The 17180-nt window shown below is 52.0% G+C and overlaps 2 protein-coding genes across 3 annotated transcripts in view; both read left to right on the top strand.

Moving 5' to 3' along the window:
* Window positions 1-1995, top strand: part of LOC142250728 (histo-blood group ABO system transferase-like) — a 42678-nt gene extending 40683 nt beyond the window's left edge. For both annotated transcript variants that reach the window (XM_075322932.1, XM_075322933.1), the window contains one exon: window positions 918-1995. In XM_075322932.1, the coding sequence (XP_075179047.1) occupies window positions 918-1602 (685 nt within the window). In that variant the 3' untranslated portion in view covers window positions 1603-1995. The remainder of the gene's footprint in view (window positions 1-917) is intronic.
* A 10664-nt stretch (window positions 1996-12659) lies between these two features.
* The window catches only part of CCDC180 (coiled-coil domain containing 180), an 89619-nt gene continuing 85098 nt past the window's right edge, over window positions 12660-17180 (top strand). Inside the window, exon 1 of the mRNA XM_075322934.1 lies at window positions 12660-12743. The gene's annotated coding sequence lies outside the window, so the exon portion shown is untranslated. The remainder of the gene's footprint in view (window positions 12744-17180) is intronic.

Genomic DNA, 17180 nt, shown 5'->3' on the forward strand with positions numbered 1-17180 from the left:
ATTGCCCGGGGCGGTGCTCACGCCGCTCCCGGCAGTTTAAACCTCTGAACGCTGCGATCAATGCAGGGAGAGGAATTTCTTACCTCTCTGGCGATCGGGTCCCTGTTATGTGATGACAGGGACCCGATCGCTGCCACTGTAACACTGGGTCATCACCGTGATGACCCTGGGTTACTGAGGTATGGATCGCCTCACAGACCAGGGCACCTATGTCACTGGAGTTCCCTCCAGCAAGGTCCCAAAGTAAAGACAGTGAGGCCTAGTTGCAGGGAACCCCAATGACGTTGCAAGGTGAATCGAGTTCATGACGGTGGATCATCGGAGTTTCCTGCAGTTAGGCCTTTAGCGCGCGAGCTTGCTGGAGGGAACCCCGGTGAAATCACAAGGTTAATCGAGTTCATGCCGGTGGATCACCGGGGTTTCCTGTACCTAGGCCTTTACTGCGGGACCATGCTGGAGGAAACTCCAGTGACGTAGGTGCCCTGGAGGCAAGGAGAAGTGAACTGAGTTTATGTCGGCGCATCTACAAGAAACCCCGGTGATTCACCGGCATGAACTGGATTCACCTTGTGACGTCACCGGAGTTCCCTGCAGTAGGTCCCACGGTAAAGATCGCAAAGTGAGTCTGCAGGGAACCCCAGTACCTTGCTCTAGAAAACCCATTTTCTTACTACTCAAGAGAAAATTTGCCATTATTTTTAGACATCATTATTTTTGGACTCATTTTTAGACGTCTCGTTATTTTTGGACTCCTTTTTAGACCTCTCGTTATTTTTGGACTCCTTTTTAGACCTCTCGTTATTTTTGGACTCATTTTTAGACCTCTCGTTATTTTTGGACTCATTTTTAGACCTCTCGTTATATTTGGACTTTGACGCCATTGCCATTACTCATCGTCGTTCTTTTTCTCTTTGCAGATACGTCATGTTCCTCCAAAAATTCATTGAAACGGCTGAGCAATTCTTCATGGTGGGACACAAGGTGAATTATTACGTGTTCACAGATCGGGTGGGCGAGATTCCCAATTTCACTCTGGCCGAGGGAAGACGTTTGGTGGTTCTGGAGGTCCCCGCCTATAAAAGATGGCAAGACGTCACCATGAGGCGCATGGAGATGATCCGGGACTTTTCCGTTAAGAAGTTTGTTGGGGAGGTGGACTACCTGGCGTGCGTGGATGTAGACATGGTGTTCTTGGATGAGGTTGGGGTGGAGATTTTAAGCAACGTTTTTGGAGCTTTACATCCCGGATTCTTTGAAAAACAAAGAAGAGAGTTTACCTACGAGCGCCGGCCGCGATCCAGCGCCTACATCCCATATGAGAAAGGAGACTTCTATTACGCCGGTGGATATTTTGGTGGCGTGATAGAAGAGGTGGTCAAGCTGACCAACTATTGTCACCACGCCATGATGGCCGACAAGGCGCAAAATATGGAGGCCCTATGGCACGACGAGAGCTACTTAAATAAATACTTTCTGTCCTATAAACCAACCAAAATTCTGTCCCCGGAATATATCTGGAATAATTATTACGGGTCTCCGGCCGTCGTAAAAACCAAGAGGTTCCTGGGTGTGGACAAAGACTACCAAAAAGTACGATTTTAATGGGAAATAATCTCAAAATTCAAAAATGAAGAAAAGGGTACGAGGAAGGAGATAAAATCCAGAATCTCCCTTGTAGCAAGCCAACGATGGTTCTTCATATATGTAGAGTCAATGGGAAGATGTCCTAGGACTATTGGTCAAATGGACCCTTTATGGGATTTTTAGTTGTTTTTTTTTTAGTTTTTTTTTCCCTTTTTTAATAATTTTTTTCTATCATATGGGTCAAGGCCAAATTATTGACGGCCAAGATGGAGGTAAAGCACGTTCGGGGAATCCACTCCTGGATCACAGACCACGCAGAGCAAAGCCACCGCCAAAGCAGAGGAAAACTTAGGCATTAAAAAATAATAATAAAAAAAGTAAAAAGTGTTATTTATGTACAGTTATTCTTAAAAACATCTAATAAATTAACATTTGGTATTTCTTGTGTTTCTGCTCATGACTTATCCATTATGCACAATTCCTTCAAGTAGCGGTAAAAATATTAGACAAGAGAGTCCTTTTTCCCGCTAAGACTAAGAATTTGTTTCCCCACAGCACTCCGTGTGGTCCAGCATGGAATTGCAGGCAAACATTTTTTTTTCTCCCCCAGAGAATTATCCCTATTTGATAAAAATGCGGGGCTCATATTTTAATATGATACATATTGTACAGACACTAAACGCTTGGGATGAGTAAATTGTTTTCCATACAGACAAGAGACACAACATTATGGTAGGAGAGGTCCTGCCAATGAACTGCAGTCACACAAAGTACTTGTTTGGAGTCACCACTAGGGGGAGCTCACTGTATAGAGCAGTATAAAACATAAGCAATAGGCGCCAACTAGTGGTGGCTGTAGAGATAAAAAGACCATCTCCTCCTTCCACACATCTCCAGACCACCATGACCTTCTCTGTTGTGCCTAGGAAGAACATATGGAGTCTTTAGAGACAGACTTTTGTACCACCATATCCATCTCCCCAACTCTCATACTATCAAGAACTCCAGACCACCAGGAGCATGTTATGACCTTTTGCACCATGACCGAGATCAGGAAGCTTTAGTGATGACTTTGTGCCACCACATCCATCTCCTCCTTTCACATATCTTCAGCCCACCAGGACCGTATATTTCCCTTCTGTACTGTGGCTGGGAATAACATCTGGAGTCTTTAGTGAAGAATTGTACCATCACATCCATCTCCATAACTTTCTTATACCATCAAGACCTCCAGCCCACCAGGAGCATGTTATAACCTTTTGCACTATAACCGAGATCAGGAGGCTTTACTGATGATTTTTGTGCCACCACATCCATCTCCTCCTTCCACATATATCCCTAACTCTCTTATACCATCAAGAACGCCAGCCCACCAGGAGCATGTTATGACCTTTTCCACTATGACCGAGATCAGGAGACTTTAGTGATGACTTTGCGCCACCACATCCATCTCCTCCTTTCACATATCTCCAGCCCACCAGGACCATGGAGTACATGACCCTATGTACTGTGGCTGCGAATTACATTCGAAGTTTTTAGTGAAGACTTTTGTGCCACCAAATACATCCCCATCTCCCAAACTCTCATACCATCAAAAACTCCAGGCCACCAGGAGCACAATATGACCCTTCTGCTTTATAACTGAGATCATGAGGTTTTAGTAATGATTTTGTGCCACCACATTCATCTCCTCCTTTCACATGTCTCCAGTCCACCAGAACCATGTAATGACCTCTTGTACTGTGGCTGGGAATGATATTCAAAGTCTTTAGTGATTACTTTGTACCACCACATCCATCTTTTTCTTACACATAACTCTAGCCCACCAGGACCATGTCATAACCTTCCCCTTTCCCCCTTGATTAACATTTTTTAAAGGGGTTATCAGGCTTCTTTTGACTTTTTTTTTTATTCCCCTATTGGGCTACATTGGGGCAGGTAAGAAGATAGCGACCACTTACCTGCCCTGCTGTCAGCCCCTCTCCCCCGGCTCAGAGTGGTCATGTGACTGCTCCTGCTGCGATTTTGCTGCTTCCGGTCATTTCATGTCAACATGGGCAGGACCATGTTGACATGCAAATCTGGAACACCATGTTGCCTCCCTGCTGGGCGGCTACAGTGCGATGAGCCCCGCCCCCCTTCCCTGCACCCTCCCACACATTCCCCCGCAACCCTTACTCTCCCCGCAACCTCCCCCTGCACTGCTGTGGGGTCCGTGACCTGGGGGAGGGGCCTGGCGGCGGCTGCAGCGGTGTCAGCGCCAGCACTGGGCCCCTGCTCAGGATCGCACATTCAAATGTACCGGCATCACAGATGCCGATATATTTGAAGCACTGATGAGAAGCAGCGCAGCGCTGCTTCTCATCACTGTCCGTGCAGTCTGTGTCTGACAGTTCAGGACAGCGGAGACGTCACTACTGTGCTGATCCGGCCAGGCCAGACAGCGTGCGAACATGCAGGAGCGGCGGGGACCGAGGAGCGGTAAGTATGTATTCCCTACATGTGTTCCCTATGGGGGTCGGTACAGAGCGCTGTGTGTGTGTGTGTGTGGTCCAGAGCTCTGTGTGCGTGGCAGAGTCCGATGTGCGGTGCAGAGCCCGATGTGCGGTGCAGAGCCCGATGTGCGGTGCAGATGTCGCGGGCGGGGAGGAGGGTGTCAGCACACTACGCTACGCTACGGACTATGCTCGGGTCCGGCAGCTGCTCAGTGGTGGCTCGAGCTGTGGGCCGGATCCCGGGGTTTCTCGAGCAACACTCCTCGCCCGTGAGTGAAAGGGGGGTTTGTTGGGTATGGGGATTGTTTATTGTCCGTGACGCCACCCACGGTTGTGGTGATTTCACCACCGCTGTTCTATACGGGGCTCCCGGGGATGGTGATGCTGAACAGCCAGGTGTTGTGTCGCCCCTCCGTGGGTAGGGGTTGGTGATCCCGGGGCCCGGTGATGGTTTGGGAGATGCAGGGCTTGGTGGGTGCAGGGGCGCGGGGGCAGCGCTGTGCCTTGCGGCACTGTGGTACTCACTCAGCCAGTAAACACGACACAGTTCTCGGTAAACAAACGGCTGGTTGGATGGGTCCCTCAGACGGTCCACGGTGCTGCGGTTCCCTGTAGTTAGCGGTGACGGTCTCTTCCCTGCACCTTTGAAATGTCTGTTTGGTAGCGATGGGTTCCCACCGGTTACCCGCTCCCCGACTGCAATCTGTGCCGGAGGAGCTCCACACTTTGCCCGCAGGCGCCGGCCCTGGGAAACTGGTGCCTTGGCGGTGGCGGTGTTTCCCCGTTGTGGTTGGACCTTTGCCGTCAATCAGGACTTGCTTGTTGGGGGATCTACGTCCCCTTCACTAACGGATTCGGCAACTTATGGCGACTCCTAGCCTTGCCGGGGTCCGAGAGGCCCCTGCCTCGGTGCTGACTGCCCTTTGTATACTGCTCCAGACCCCCGGGCACACAGCCTCCGTGGTCCTTCCAGCAACCTCCAGACAGTCCCACTGCAGACCTTCACCACCGTCTGCTGACCTTGCTGACTCCGTCTGGGCACACAGCCACAGACCAACTTCAGGCTGTCACTTTCACTGTTGTTTCACTTCTCTCTAGCTCCCTCCTGAACTACACTCTGTTCACCTCCTACTCCTTCTTCTTCCTCCTCCCAAACTCAACTGCACTCAAGCCCTGCCTGGGCTAATCTGCTGGTACTTCCTGCCTCCAGAGCTGTGACCTCCTTGGTGGGCGGACACCAACCGCCTGGCTCCACCCCCTGGTGTGAATCATCAGCCTTTGGAGGAAGGCAACAAGGATTTGTGGGTTAGCTGGTGTACCTGCAGGGAATGTGGGGTGCGTGTGGTGTTGTGACCTGTGTCCCCTGGCTTGCCCAGGGCGACACACAGAGCCCGATGTGCGTGTGGGGAGCAGAGCCCGATGTGCGTGTGGGGAGCAGAGCCCGATGTGCGTGTGGGGAGCAGAGCCCGATGTGCGTGTGGGGAGCAGAGCCCGATGTGCGTGTGGGGAGCAGAGCCCGATGTGCGTGTGGGGAGCAGAGCCCGATGTGCGTGTGGGGAGCAGAGCCCGATGTGCGTGTGGGGAGCAGAGCCCGATGTGCGTGTGGGGAGCAGAGCCCGATGTGCGTGTGGGGAGCAGAGCCCGATGTGCGTGTGGGGAGCAGAGCCCGATGTGCGTGTGGGGAGCAGAGCCTGATGTGGTGTGGGGTGCAGAGCCCGATGTGGGGCTGTTATTTGCAATGCTGTAGTGATAACAGGTCAGTTGCTGGGGAAGAATACTGACAGGGAATGTGGGCAGGGGGCGAGGCTGGACAGTGAGGCCGGGCAGGGGGCGAGGCTGGACAGTGAGGCCGGGCAGGGGGCGAGGCTGGACACTGAGGCCGGGCGGTGCCAGCTCTGACTGAGGTTTTGCACAGGAAGTGGTCAGTTTGCTTGTGCTGAATGTAAACAAGGAGCTGCAGAGAATAAAGTCATAATTCAAGAGGAACAAAAGATAGAAAACAAGAAATAATGTAGGGGTGTTTTATATGACAATACAGCACAGATTAGCTTACCAAAAATTTTTGAGTTTATGTCGGACAACCCCTTTAACACCGAATAAAAATGGCTGATATCTTGTCAGTTGTTAAAGGTTGAGACTTGATTTTCAACAGGCTATGAATGGTATTATCAGCGAGCTATAGTCATCTGCTGGACACTTGATGCCACAAAAACCATCTACAATCAAACATTCTAGCCCACCAGGACCATGCCCAGACCTTTTGCTTTGAGGTTGGTTTTTTCATGGAGGCTTTAGTAACTTTTTGTCCTTTGGTGCCACATTTGTCTGCTTCCAAACACCTTCACGCACAATATCAATATCTCCAGCCCACCATGACCATTTCAGGACCCCCAGCCTAGCTTGATTGAGAGTCTCTGCGTAAAAGTCTGGCTATGATTAACTCCAGACTATGAATGTCATTATTAGCCAAAAGATTGTGAACTACTGGCCCCTATAGTCATCCCAAATATATTTTACTGAACTCCAGCCCACCAGGACCATGCCAGGATCTCCGGCTGTGTGGCGGTTTTTGGCATCAAGAAGCTTTAGGGAGTTCCTCCACCTATGAAGCCGACACACCGGACTCCTCCGAGTCATGCAGTATACATGAGCAACCATGAGGAGCGGGGGAAGGGAAGTGACAACCATTCTGAACACATTCTTGTACTTTGGAAAGTGGGTGTCAGACTAAGCTGACAAAAGAGCGGCTCTGGCACCGGCTATATTATTAGCCTATTGATGAATATTGTAAAGTCTGGTCAACTCCAGGTTAGTACTTGCATGAGGCGCCATCTTTGCCAGCAATGTGCCAGGGCGGACATATGCCACGGAGTAAATCCACCCTGAAAGCACCATTTCACGTACCATGCTGACAGTCAGTACAAAAAAAAAAAAGTCCACATTTGCTATTGTTCTCTGTTATCATCCACATAACTGAACACAATACAGAAGAATATAAAACAGAACAGTTACCACCTAACAGAAGCATAAATCCCATCAGGTAAATGCCACAAACCCCGCCAGAATGTATGAAAATATATAAAAATAACACATTAAGTCTCAGTTATACAAATAAAATATATATATATGTATATAATAGCACAACATGTTTCAGCAATTTAGCTCTATAAACAGGTTAAGGAGCTGTTGCCCATAGCAACCAATCAGAGCTCAGCTTTCATTTCTGAAACTGCTCTGGAACAATGAAAGCTGCGCTGTGATTGGTTGCTATGGGTGACAAGGCCTAGTGTTTGGATTAATCCCCCATTCGCGGCAACCCTGGTAGAACAACAAGTCCCAGCAAGCACTGGCTTTGAATTATCAGTATATTAAAAGTGAATGCTTTAAAAACAAGACAACCCATGGCAACCGCATGATTGGGAATTTTTTGAGAGCAGTAATGGAGTCTTGTTATGATCGTGTTTCGCTGTGGTTTTTTTGTTAATGTGAGGCAAAAAGAAATCAGAATGACTTACTTTTGGAAGAAAGAAGAAGAGGTCCTCCATATCTTACAGTATCTTCAGGGCTCCAGCTCCATAGAGTCAACTGTGACCCACTCAGCGAGCTCCTCCTCCTCCAGGTGTGTCACAGCTCATCATGGAGCTCGTCATAGGGAGCGAGACACCTGGAGGGGGACTATAGGCTGCATTCACATATCCAACATGTACCAACCGACCCCATTGGTGTATATGAGGGTCTCAGGGGCCCTGCGCATGTGTAGCGCTAGGCCTCAGCACGTGCCCACTCATCAGGGCTTGTTTACCCCCTTAAGCTTGTGGCCATTATCCATTTTTGTGCTTCACCCAAACCCTGTAATCCTTCTATTCTTTCCGTCCCTATACCTGCATGCAGCAGCGAAACGTGAAGCTCTCGGGCCCCAATGCAAAAGATCAGAGGCCCCCATAGGCGTATATGAGGGTCTCAGGAGCCGCGTGGCCGGTCCGTACTCGGACCACGACACGCGGTTTACCCCCCTTAAGTGTGTGGTCATTTCCATTACGCTTCTTCCAAACCCCATACCGCTTTTATTTTTTCCGTCCCTATAGTTGCATGCAGAGACGTTAACGTGAAGCTCTTGGGCCCCAATGCAAAAGATTTAATGAGGCCCCCATAGGCGTATATGAAGGGGGTCTCAGGAGCCGCGTGGCCGGTCCGTACTCTGACCACGACACGCGGTTTACCCCCCTTAAGTGTGTGGTCATTTCCATTACGCTTCTTCCAAACCCCATACCGCTTTTATTTTTTCCGTCCCTATAGCTGCATGCAGCGACGTTAACGTGAAGCTCTTGGGCCCCAATGCAAAAGATTTAATGAGGCCCCCATAGGCGTATATGAAGGGGGTCTCAGGAGCCGCGTGGCCGGTCCGTACTCGGACCACGACACGGGGTTTACCCCACTTAAGTGTGTGGCCATTTCCGTTATTGCGCTTCTTCCAAACCCCATACCGCTTTTATTTTTTCCGTCCCTATAGCTGCATGCAGCGGCGTTAACGTGAAGCTCTCGGGCCCCAATGTAAAGGATCCAACAGGGCCCCGAAGTATTGCAAATCATTAATAGCATTGGTCTTTTCATATAGGCCAAAGGGACTTTTGGGGCCCCCTAAGCTCCAGGGCCCAGATACAATGCAGCCCCTGCACCTACCAGGCGTGAGTGTCTGTAGTTTTCAATGACACCATTCACTTTACCATATAATGCACTGAAGAACAGGAAAAAAAAGCCATTCCTCCATTTTTTTTTACGGCGTTCATTGTGCGGTAAAAATGAGGCGATATGACGAGAACAGACGTCAAGGTGTCCGCTCTGTCGTCAGGTATGTAGGTAACGAGAAGTAAATCTCTCGGAATTTATTTGTGCCGCCCCCGTGTCAGCAGCCAGGCTGCTCGGATCCGGATCCACGGTGGCTCGAGGGGCGTCCGGACCTGGGGGTCTCGCGGCCACTCGAATGAATAGGGGGTATTTTCAGGGGTTTGGTATATTGAGAGTTTGTGATGCCACCCGTGGTGTGTGGTAAGGTGGAGTACCACCGCTGTAGCTGGGAGTATCCGGTGGCGATCGAGTGGGCAGCCAGGTGTTTAACCCCTCCACGGGTAGGGGGGATGCCCCGGGACTCTGTGATGGTGGCGGGATGTGCCGTTGGGGAGGTAAGGGTCACTTGCTCGGGTCCGGCGCTGCGGCTGCTGCTCGGTGGCTCGAGCGGTGGGCCGGATCCGGGGACTCGAGCGGCGCTCCTCGCCCATGAGTGAAAAGGGGGTGGTTTGTTTGGGGATTTAGTCCGTGACGCCACCCACTGGTTGTGGTGAAGATGGGCACCACCGCTACTGGTGACTGGGATCCCGGGAGCGATGGTAGGGAGCAGCTGGGATGTTGTTTTCCCCCTCCGTGAGTAGGGGTTGGTGGTCCCGGGGCCCGGTGGTGTGACGGGGAGGCAGGATCGGTGAGGTGCAGGGTTGCAGGGACAGCGCGGCGCGGTGCCGGATGGCACGGGTGTACTCACTCAGTAAAAGATGCACAAAGTCTCCGGTAAACCAAATGGCTGGATGGACGGGTCCCGCAGCCGGATGCAGTGTCTCTCTCCCCGGACAGGTGATGGTGGCGGTCTCTCTCTGCACCTTTGTGTACTGTGATGACTCCAATGGCTTCCCAACGGTAGTCCGCTCCCCGGTGTATAGATACCGGAGGAGCCAGTTTTGCCCGCAGGCGCTGGCCCTTGGATTTCTAGCCGGTGGCGGTGGCTGTATATCCTCACGGTGTGAGCGGTTGCCTTCAATCGGGACTTGGTTGTTAGGGAACCCTGGGGGTTCCTGTCACATTCGGATTTGACTATTGACGGCGGCTCTAAGCCTGGTTGGGGTCCGATGGCCCTGCCTGTGTGCTTAGCTTTACTCCGTTACCCGGTCCGATACAGGTGGGCCACCGTCCAGCCCCGGTCCTTACGGCTCTGCGGAGTTCCACCAACTCCTGCAGACGGCCACCACCGTCTGCCAACCTTGCTGTCCGTGCCTGGGCTCCAACCCAGACACTCACAGTACGTGACCTCTCACTTTCACCTCCTGAACTGATCTACTCCAACTGACTGCTTTTCCCGCCTCCAGGCCTGTGAACTCCTCGGTGGGTGGGGCCAACCGCCTGGCTCCGCCCCACCTGGTGTGGACATCAGACCCTGGAGGGAGGCAACAAGGGTTTTTGTCTGACTAATGTAACTGTCTGGGGGGGGGTGTTTCCTTTGTGGCTACCTGGCTAGTCCAGGGCGCCACATTCCCCCTTGGTAAAATGCAGACCGTCCACGGGCTGCCCGTCCATCACCGGTTTTATTTTTCAAACTGAAAAAGATAAATAACATTGAAAAATGGTAAAACATGAAACATAAGCATACTTTAGGTCCTCTTAAACGTTACAACACATACATTTTTAATAACGGACGGACGGATGTCTTCCACTCTCCCACCCAAGCAACCTAGCCCTGATGCTGCCCCTAAGAAGTGGGCAGCACCCCTTTACCCCAGTCCAGTCCAGGTTCAGGCTGCCCGAGCGGGAACGGGTACGGTAACTCGCACCCTACTGTCACTTCAGGGGACCCAACGTCCAAGGGGGAACCCCTGACCCCCAGAGGATGGCCACCGGTTACGGTAGTGGCGGGCCTGGGCCATCACTTTCCTCCAGGCCCATCCTCCAAATCAGCCTCTCCGGAGGCGGCAACGGTATCCATCCCACAACATTATTTACAAGCCCACAAGTTCGTGGGTGGCCTGCCAGTTCTCTGCTATGTCCATGAGGAGTTTCTCATGTGGGTAGCAAACACATAGGGTCCCTCCAGGGACAACTTGCCGACAACGGCCGGGGTAATCACAGTAGGTAATTACATGAAAACTCGGTTGATTCGGATTGATTCATTTTGCTGAGACTCCCTCCTCCTCCGAGACAGGCTCCGTGTCAGCCCCCGAGCCGCTGTCATCTGACTCCAGGGGGTTAATGATGGGACCCGGCAGGACAGCAACGGTTTCTAGCTGAGCCCAGACTTGTGGTTCCACAGTGGCAAGCGACCCGTCATCGGTCAGTGTACATATGTCCACCATCGGTTCTTCTAAGTCAACCGCTCCAGCTATTGGTTGGCTGGCGTCCTCTCGGGCATCCGGGTCCTGGCGGGGCAGCACGGACTCAACCACCTCCATCGGGGATGGCGGCCTGAGCAGGGCCGTACGGGCGGCCAGCACGGGTGATGGAGCGGCTGTGTCCCGTTGGTGTTGCCTGTTAGTCTGTGACCTTTTTCTCTTGGCACCTTGTTTCCTTCTAGTTGGTGCCTGTAGCTTGAAACTAGTCGGGTCCCGCTCCCCAGTGTGGCTAACTGAGGGAACTTGCTCTCAGGGTTCACGCTTGGGATTTCTTAGACCGTATTTGTGGAACATCCTATACCTCTCGTTGTGCTAGTACCCCGATTTTGGAGCTGGTGGAGAGCGGATCTTGAACCGTTCTCGTCGGGCGAATTGTCAGGTTGCCTGAAGCTACTCCCTGACCTAGGGTCCACGTACCCCGTCGTGCACTGGCCCCCGCCCGGTGATGGTACAAGGCCGCCGGTTGTCCTCCACGACAATGCCGTACCCCTTGTCACGATCCCCTGCAACCGGGGATCCAGCTCCTACCAGGCCCAGACTAACGTCTGCTACCTAGTAGTTCCAAGGAGCCAGGCTCCTCGTGACCTCCTCTCACTTTTACCTCCAACACTACACTCTCCCTCCCCTGACACTCCTGACCTCCCCTTAACCAACCCCCCCAAGTCAGTGGGCGACCCTATTTCAATCAGGCTGTCCACTGGTGTGTCTGGTGGGTGTGGTGTAGAGCGTTCCTAGGATTTTGATTAGCTGGTTTTGGCAACACCAATGGTTGGGCACCCGTAACCAATGAGGAGGTGGATATTGCACAGAAGGGCGGATTGCACAATACCCTGTGACGACCTGATAGGCCAGGGCGTCACATATTAGTATGCCCCAAGGGGGTCATTAGACCCCAAAGTGTAAGGAAGACAGCCAGGAAAGGGTTAAAAAAAATCAGCTCTACGCCCCACTCCACTGCTCGTCCCCCCCCCCCGGGCGCACAGTGGACAGTTGTGCAGCATTTATATATTTTTTTTATCTTCTCCTGCAAAATTCATGCATAGTGAATCCTTCAAATTTCAGACTCGTCATCTTCCAAATTGCACTGAATTTTTTATGTTTTATTTTTCTGCTGTATTTACACAGGAAGGCGGTTACGCTGTCATGACTGCAGTACCTGCTGCTGCTCAGACCGGCTTTACATGCGCATTGTATGGCAGCATTATTTATTTTTGCACTATGGCAGCACGTGGGCACTATTACTGCAGGTCACATGATCACATCACGTGACGGTGATCCAGACGCTCTGGTTCCATAGACCGTTACCTGCAGGTGCAGTTTTCTGAGTGGCCACAGGAGGGAGCCCGAGTACAGACGCGACTCCCATATATGTACAGCAAGAAGCCCCGCCTCTATATGTAAATGAGCAGAGTTATTCGCAGGTCTCGCGATGTTTCCTTGTTGTCATGGTGACCGCACGCGTCTCTACACTCGAGTATTGTGCGGGTCAGTGACAGGAGGAGCGGCCGGGGCTCAGGTGAGGAGTGTGCGGGGTCCGGAGCCAAGGAGAAAGTGTGAGGGCAGGAGCGCAGAAGTGACCCTGTGTCCCCCGCACCCGGCTCTGCGGGCACCGGCCATATTTAAAGACACAGGACACCATATAATTTTCACTGTCAGTTATAGGGACAGAAAGTGTGGAGCGCGCACGAAGCCATAACTAAGAGCGCCAGGGCGGAGCCATAACTGAGAACGCAGGGCGGAGCCATAACTGAGAACGCAGGGCGGAGCCATAACTAAGAGCGCCAGGGTGAAACCATAACTAAGAGCGCCAGGGCGGAGCCATAACTGAGAACGCAGGGCGGAGCCATAACTGAGAACGCAGGGCGGAGCCATAACTGAGAACGCAGGGCGGAGCCATAACAGAGAACGCAGGGCGGAGCCATAACTGAGAACGCAGGGCGGAGCCATAACTGAGAGCGCAGGGCGGAGCCATAACTGAGAACGCAGGGCGGAGCCATAACTGAGAACGCAGGGCGGAGCCATAACTGAGAGCGCAGGGCGGAGCCATAACTGAGAACGCAGGGCGGAGCCATAACTGAGAACGCAGGGCGGAGCCATAACTAAGAGCGCAGGGCGGAGCCATAACAGAGTGCCAGGGTGAAACCATAACTAAGAGCGCAGGGCGGAGCCATAACTGAGAACGCAGGGCGGAGCCATAACTAAGAGCGCCAGGGCAGAGCCATAACTGAGAACGCAGGGCGGAGCCATAACTAAGAGCGCAGGGCGGAGCCATAACTAAGAGCGCAGGGCGGAGCCATAACTGAGAACGCAGGGCGGAGCCATAACTAAGAGCACCAGGGCGGAGCCATAACTGAGAACGCAGGGCGGAGCCATAACTAAGAGCGCCAGAGCGGAGCCATAACTGAGAACGCAGGGCGGAGCCATAACTAAGAGCGCAGGGCGGAGCCATAACTAAGAGCGCAGGGCGGAGCCATAACTGAGAACGCAGGGCGGAGCCATAACTAAGAGCACCAGGGCGGAGCCATAACTGAGAACGCAGGGCGGAGCCATAACTGAGAACGCAGGGCGGAGCCATAACTAAGAGCGCAGGGCAGAGCAATAACTGAGAGTGCCAGGGTGAAACCATAACTAAGAGCGCAGGGCAGAGCCATAACTGAGAACGCAGGGCGGAGCCATAACTGAGAACGCAGGGCGGAGCCATAACTAAGAGCACCAGGGCGGAGCCATAACTGAGAACGCAGGGCGGAGCCATAACTAAGAGCGCAGGGCAGAGCAATAACTGAGAGTGCCAGGGTGAAACCATAACTAAGAGCGCAGGGCGGAGCCATAACTGAGAACGCAGGGCGGAGCAATAATTAAGAGCGCAGGGCGTAGCCATAACTGAGAACGCAGGGCAGAGCAATAACTGAGAGTGCCAGGGTGAAACCATAACAGAGCGCCAGGGCGGAGACATAACTGAGAGCGTGCAGGGCGGAGCCATAACTAAAAGTGTGCAGGGCGGAGCCATAACAGAGCGCCAGGGCGGAGCCATAACTGAGAGTGCGCAGGGCGGAGCCATAACTGAGAGCGCGCAGGGCGGAGCCATAACTGAGAGCGCGCAGGGCGGAGCCATAACTAAGAGTGCCAGGGCGGAGCCATAACTGAGAACGCAGGGCGGAGCCATAACTAAGAGCGCAGGGCGGAGCCATAACTGAGAACGCAGGGCAGAGCAATAACTAAGAGCGCAGGGCGGAGCCATAACTGAGAACGCAGGGCGGAGCCATAACTGAGAACGCAGGGCAGAGCAATAACTGAGAGTGCCAGGGTGAAACCATAACAGAGCGCCAGGGCGGAGACATAACTGAGATCGCGCAGGGCGGAGCCATAACTAAAAGTGTGCAGGGCGGAGCCATAACAGAGCGCCAGGGCGGAGCCATAACTGAGAGTGCACAGGGCGGAGCCATAACTGAGAGCGCGCAGGGCGGAGCCATAACTGAGAGCGCGCAGGGCGGAGCCATAACTGAGAACGCAGGGCGGAGCCATAACTAAGAGTGCAGGGTGGAGCCATAACTGAGAATGCAGGGCGGAGCCATAACTAAGAGCGCAGGGCAGAGCCATAACTGAGAGCGCGCAGGGCGGAGCCATAACTGAGAACGCAGGGCGGAGCCATAACTAAGAGCGCAGGGTGGAGCCATAACTGAGAACGCAGGGCGGAGCCATAACTAAGCGCGCAGGGCAGAGCCATAACTGAGAGCGCGCAGGGCGGAGCCATAACTGAGAACGCAGGGCGGAGCCATAACTGAGAACGCAGGGCGGAGCCATAACTAAGAGCGCAGGGCAGAGCAATAACAGAGTGCCAGGGTGAAACCATAACAGAGCGCAGGGCGGAGCCATAACTAAGAGCGCAGGGTGGAGCCATAACAGAGGGACAGGGCGGAGCCATAACTGAGAGCGCGCAAGGCGGAGCCATAACTAAAAGTGTGCAGGGCGGAGCCATAACAGAGCGCAGGGCGGAGCCATAACTGAGAGTGCGCAGGGCGGAGCCATAACTGAGAGCGCGCAGGGCAGAGCAATAACAGAGTGCCAGGGTGAAACCATAACAGAGCGCCAGGGCGGAGACATAACTGAGAGCGCGCAGGGCGGAGCCATAACTAAAAGTGCGCAGGGTGGAGCCATAACAGAGGGACAGGGCGGAGCCATAACTGAGAGCGCTCAGGGCGGAGCCATAACTAAAAGTGTGCAGGGCGGAGCCATAACAGAGCGCCAGGGCGGAGCCATAACTGAGAGCGCGCAGGGCGGAGCCATAACTGAGAGCGCGCAGGGCGGAGCCATAACTAAGAGTGCCAGGGCAGAGCCATAACTAAGAGCGCCAGGGTGAAACCATAACAGAGCGCCAGGGCGGAGCCATAACAGAGCGCCAGGGTGGAGTCATAGCAGAGCGCCAGGGCGGAGCCATAGCTAAGAGCGCCAGGACGGAGCTATAACTGTAGGAGCGTGCAGGGCGGAACCATAACTAGGAGAACGCAGGACGGAGCCATTCCTGTAGGAGAACGCAGGACGGAGCCATTCCTGTAGGAGAACGCAGGTCGGAGCCGTAACTGTAGGAGCGCGCAAGACGGAGTCATAACTGTAAAAACATCAGGCACTCACCAGTTGCTGCTTGTGCAAGTTTTGTTGTTTTATTCGTGCAGGTTACAAGTGCATGGAGTGGAGGGGAGGGAGTGGACGCTACACACGTCCAAAGACGACGGCGGCCGTTTCGCACCTGTCTGGTGCTTCAGCTGGTCTGAACTGAGCTGACATCACATCCATTATATCCACATAATACAGGTGGTTGATGTCAGCAGTGATTAAAACAAGTTTAAAATCAAACTGCAGTATTACTACTGAATGGAGTGCAAAATAAGCATGTACAAACATATAAAGACATACAATAATTTTACATATAGCTGGAATCTAGAAAAATTATCCCAAGAATACGCTCAACTCATTTTTATCATTTAGTCCTAATGGACCCAAAGCATTAAACTTCATAATATATTCTGCCTCCTTTCTGAGCAGAAGTTTGTGCGTATCCCCACCTCTGGCTGGAGTTTTAACTAGATCAATGCCTATAAATGACAATACATTGGGGTCAGAATTATGGACTTCTTTAATATGATTGATTAATCTTGTAGCGCCTATTCCGCTAGAGATGGAATTTCTATGCTCTCTAAATCTTATAAACAAATTTCGAATAGTTTTGCCAATATAAAAAAATTGACAAGGGCAGAATATTACATACACCACCATTTTGGACCTGCAGGTAATCAGACTTTTGACATAATGTGAATGGCCACCTATTTTAAATGTTCTGCCAACTATATGAAATTGGCAAAAAGAGCAATTGCCGCATCTAAAATTACCTGTAGGGCCAGCATGGTGTAGCCAGGTCATAGGCGGTAAATAGCGTTTTTTAATCAGAATATCTCCAATATTCCTGCACCTCCTGTGTGTCACTAGGGGCTTGTTAATGGCCATGTCTCTCAGCTCATCAATCCCTTCGATTATATACCAATTTTTGTTTATCACTGATTTTATTGTTCGGTCCATAGGTCCGAATTTAAAATTAAACACAAAACGATCTAGTTGTTTTTTGGGGGGGAGATTGTTACAATTCTTGACAAGAGATCTTTTTTCAAGCTCTATTTTCTCCTCTGCTTGGGCCTGCATGGAGTTAATTAAATTCAGGGGATAACCCCTTTCCAAAAAGCGTTGTTTTAGATCTTTTGTCTGAACTTGCAAAGTATCTGCATTATTGGTGATCCTATTCAGCCTTAAAAACTGGCTGAAAGGAACCGATTTCAGTACATGCTCAGGATGGGCACTTTTATAATGCAATAGTGTGTTCACTGTAGTCGGTTTCCTGTAGAGCTCCCTTGAAATTAACCCTTCATGGGCTGTTAATTTAACATCAAGGAACTCAATACATTTA

The sequence above is a fragment of the Anomaloglossus baeobatrachus genome, chromosome 9 (assembly GCF_048569485.1).
Source record: "Anomaloglossus baeobatrachus isolate aAnoBae1 chromosome 9, aAnoBae1.hap1, whole genome shotgun sequence".
NCBI lineage: Eukaryota > Metazoa > Chordata > Amphibia > Anura > Aromobatidae > Anomaloglossus > Anomaloglossus baeobatrachus.